This window comes from Sinocyclocheilus anshuiensis, unplaced genomic scaffold, assembly GCF_001515605.1.
Source record: "Sinocyclocheilus anshuiensis isolate Anshui unplaced genomic scaffold, SAMN03320099.WGS_v1.1 scaffold300, whole genome shotgun sequence".
In the NCBI taxonomy this organism is placed as follows: Eukaryota; Metazoa; Chordata; class Actinopteri; order Cypriniformes; family Cyprinidae; genus Sinocyclocheilus; species Sinocyclocheilus anshuiensis.
Genome location: NW_015557379.1, coordinates 476487 through 480336, shown reverse-complemented (window position 1 = coordinate 480336; position 3850 = coordinate 476487). Strand labels below are relative to the sequence as shown.

Genomic DNA, 3850 nt, shown 5'->3' with positions numbered 1-3850 from the left:
CTATTTTAATTTAAAAAAGAACACATGCTACAGAGAGCGTGCTTCGTGCACATAGAAAGAGCTATAAGCTACAGAAGAATCATGCGAATTCATTTATTGCTATGAAAAAGATGACAAAGACTAACACAACTAATTTATCTCCAATCTGGGTAATTAAATACATGGGTATTAAAACAAGGTAGGCTACTGACTTATGTTTACAACTAAAAAATTTTGTGACTGAGGAGGAAAAAAGAAGCGCCTTTTGACGGCATGACGTGTCACGCGCACAAGTGTGTGTGTGTGAGTGTGAGTGTGTGTGTGTGTGTACACAAAAAACTTTAGCCTTTATAAACATAGTGTTTTAGTGAATAAAACGCTGTACTTATTCAAACATCATTATTATTTACCCTTGCATTGCGAACAAGCCGAGATCTGTCTCCAGGCTGCGCGCTTTGTTCTGAATGGAAGCAGGGTGAAGTTAAGAGGTTTTGCTGACAGTTTGAGGATCCATAGCGATAAAAAGTTTAGTGACAAGCTCTTTTGAATGCTTTTCATTGGTTAAATATTTGTAAAACCATCAAACAGACATAAGGAAGACCAATAGCAGTGATGTAAAACAATAATAACGAAATATAATAGAGAGTTTGGATTTTCCACCTGACTGGGCTAGGGTATGGCGACTGCCAACTCTGCCATACGGAAACGCAGCCCCTGGGACAAAGCCAAATGATTATCAATGTAGCCTACTTATTCACACGTACGTTTATCCACACGTACGTTATCCAGACGCTTATCCACACGTAAGTTATCCAGACGCTTATCCACACGTAAGTTATCCAGACGCAAAGTAAAAAAAATCCTTTTTTTGCTACGTCGCCGCCACGCCTCCGCGCAGTTTGAGCGCAGCTCTGACACGTGACCGTGACGTCTAACGTCTCATATCTTACGTCTGACGCCTGAATACTATGGGATTTTGGCCAGACGGCTGGCGAGCGTATACACGTTTGTTCTCTTGTCAGTTTGCATAGCAAGAGCAAAAATTGCACAAAATACACCTCATACGCCTCCACGCAGTTTGAGCGCAGCTCCGACACGTGACCGTGACGTCTAACGTCTCATATCTTACGTCTGACGGCTGAATACTATGGGATTTTGGCCAGACGGCTGGCGAGCGTATACACGTTTGTTCTCTTGTCAGTTTGCACAGCAAGAGCAAAAATTGCACAAAATACACCTCATAAGCAGATGCACAAAATACACCTCATACGTGCGTGCGTGCGTGCGTGTGTGTGTGAGTGCGTGCGTGCGTGTGTGCGTGTGTGTGAGTGCGTGTGAGTCCCCGCGCGAGCGTCTCAGTAAACATGGCCGACAGTAGCCGCCGGTGGATACAGAACAGCAGCCGTTTGCTCGATTTTATCCCATTTCTCCTCATCACTTCATCATTAAATTGAGTTACCGCCGCTCCAGAGATGGGCCTGTGGACTATTACAGTGCTTAACGTGAGTGTGGATGATGTTTATGATTATAAATGGATGAAAACGAGCGACGAGTCCAAATACTAGCTAACAGCTAGCATTAGATACCAGGGCATCTTTAGTTCACGGATTATGTGATGTTTTTACGTTTCTATTATTAAGACAACCTCTAGAAATGAATGACAGATGAACGACACGTTATGAGACAGCTGTCAGAGTCATTAAAATGAAAAAACACGCTTAAACTGACCATATGCTGTGTTTGCATGAGGACTAACGTTAGCTCAATGCTGCATGCTGCAGCTCTACAAAACATAAGTCTCTTTTATTTTTGTAATAATATGCTTTTTCTGTATGTAAAATCTCTTTTGTAAATTTCATTTGAGGCATGGTGTTGAGAAAAGAAAGAACATCTGTTACTGTTTGCTGTATGACAGAAGAAGGAGGCATTTTACAGCCTAATAGCAATAAATGTAGCATGTCGCTGCAGTTTAATATGCAAACTGAGGATTTTACTCAGTGTTCAGTATAAAGGAATCAGTTACGTATAATTTTTTGGCATCGAGCTGTGTGACGTGCTGTCACCTTTGATTGTCAATATGATCGGTGTAAAGTTTGTGACAAGGTCTTATTAAATATTTAAAGGCCTGTCTAATTTTTCCACTGAGGTTTCTAGTGGCTGCCACTGTAAGACAGTCCCATATCACACCAGTTTAATTTACTACTGAGCACTGAAAACTGTAGAAAGAATTTGACATTTGTGTTTTCTTCTCTTTTCCAGACATCAAGACCTTTATTGTTGAGAAAATCCATGTATAAGGACACTGACATTCAACTAAGAGGTGTCTAATGTTATTATTTCTGCATAGACTGAAGATAAAGCTTAAAGGAATAGTCCATTAAAAAATAAAAAATTTCTGAACATTTACTCATCCTCGGGCCATACAAGATTAGGATGAGTTTGTTTCTTCATCAGATTTGGAGAAATGTAGCATTGCATCAGTTGCTCACCAATGGATCCTCTGCAGTGAATGGGTGCCGTCAGAATGAGAGTCCAAACAGCTGATAAAAACATCACAGTAATCCACAAGAATTCCACACGACTACAGTCCATCGAGACGTTTTCACTTCAAACCATTGCTTCTGGCCAAAATATGAGTCCATAAGAGGAAGCAACGGTTCAAAGTAAAAACAAAAAAACTGGAGTCATGTGGATTATTGTGATGTTTTTATCAGCTGTTTGGACTCTCATTTTGACAGCACCCATTCACTGCAGATGATCCATTGCTGAGCAAGTGATGGATTTCTCCAAATCTGACATCTTGGATGACCTGAGGATGAGTACATTTTCAGCAAATTTTCATTTTTGGTTGAACTACTTACCCTTTTAATAAACATATGTCTTGTATTGATTGCATACTAGTGAAATAAGGATCTCTTTTCTCCTTGCAGTGGCGTCATTCGGTTGTCCGGAGGAAGTGACATTCTCCATTCAGTGGTTTCTGAAATACTACCCCTGTCACAATGAGTACAACAATATTGAAGTGAGTGGCAGCTGTTTGTTTCTGAAATCCTTAAAGCATGTGTGTGATACTCTTTGTAATTATTATTATTATAATTATTATTAATTAAATTATACTCTTTGTTTGTTTATCATTTGTTTATTTGCTCGCTCCGGAGATGTATGAAAGGACGCCACTGAGTCTAGGAAAGAGTCTGGACCCGAACCCTCTCGGACCCGGACAGTATATTCAGCACAAATACAGGGAGTTATCCTGCCGCAGTGACATGCACATGTTCCCCATGCTCAATGCACGTTCACACTGCTTGATTTCAGTCAGTAATATATGTCCTATTTTCAGCTTGACCTATTTCTGTCACATTTATTAAGAAAAATAAGCCACGGTCAGTGTTTTTATCATTATTAATATTCTATTATATTCTATCATATTTATTAATATTTGGAAAAAATGTGTTTTCTTTACCAAGAAAGTGGCAAGATGAAAACCACTATTTTCTGTTTCAAACTTTCACATAGCATCTTTAGGTTATAATAACATTAAAAATTCAAATCCAGATTTTGATTTTCAAAAATGTATTATAAAAAAATTATTGATTGATTATTTGAATTGATAATTTTTTTCCGAAATGCAATAAATCCATTGAATCAATATAAAAGTTATTTTTCATATTGAAACTGTCATATGACAGCCTCTGAACTTGGTCAATACTAATCTTATTAATATCTTATGTTTCTTCCCCACCGCAGAAACCACCACAGGTTTATCAATGCCGTCAAAATTATTATTTTTTTTTTTTTAGGGCTGCACGATAAATCACATGCGATTGTCATGCGCATCTCGTCAGTAAAGCCGGTTCTGTGATTAGTAGTA

The 3850-nt window shown here is 38.7% G+C and overlaps 1 protein-coding gene across 1 annotated transcript in view; it reads left to right on the top strand.

Annotated features, from left to right (window-relative positions):
- The first annotated feature begins 1267 nt into the window (after positions 1–1267).
- The window catches only part of LOC107679197 (transmembrane protein 87A-like), a 14027-nt gene continuing 11444 nt past the window's right edge, over positions 1268–3850 (top strand). The window contains exons 1-4 of the mRNA XM_016474717.1: positions 1268–1481; positions 2239–2299; positions 2910–3002; positions 3136–3269. Coding sequence (XP_016330203.1) covers positions 1452–1481; positions 2239–2299; positions 2910–3002; positions 3136–3269 — 318 coding nt within the window. The 5' untranslated portion in view covers positions 1268–1451. The remainder of the gene's footprint in view (positions 1482–2238; positions 2300–2909; positions 3003–3135; positions 3270–3850) is intronic.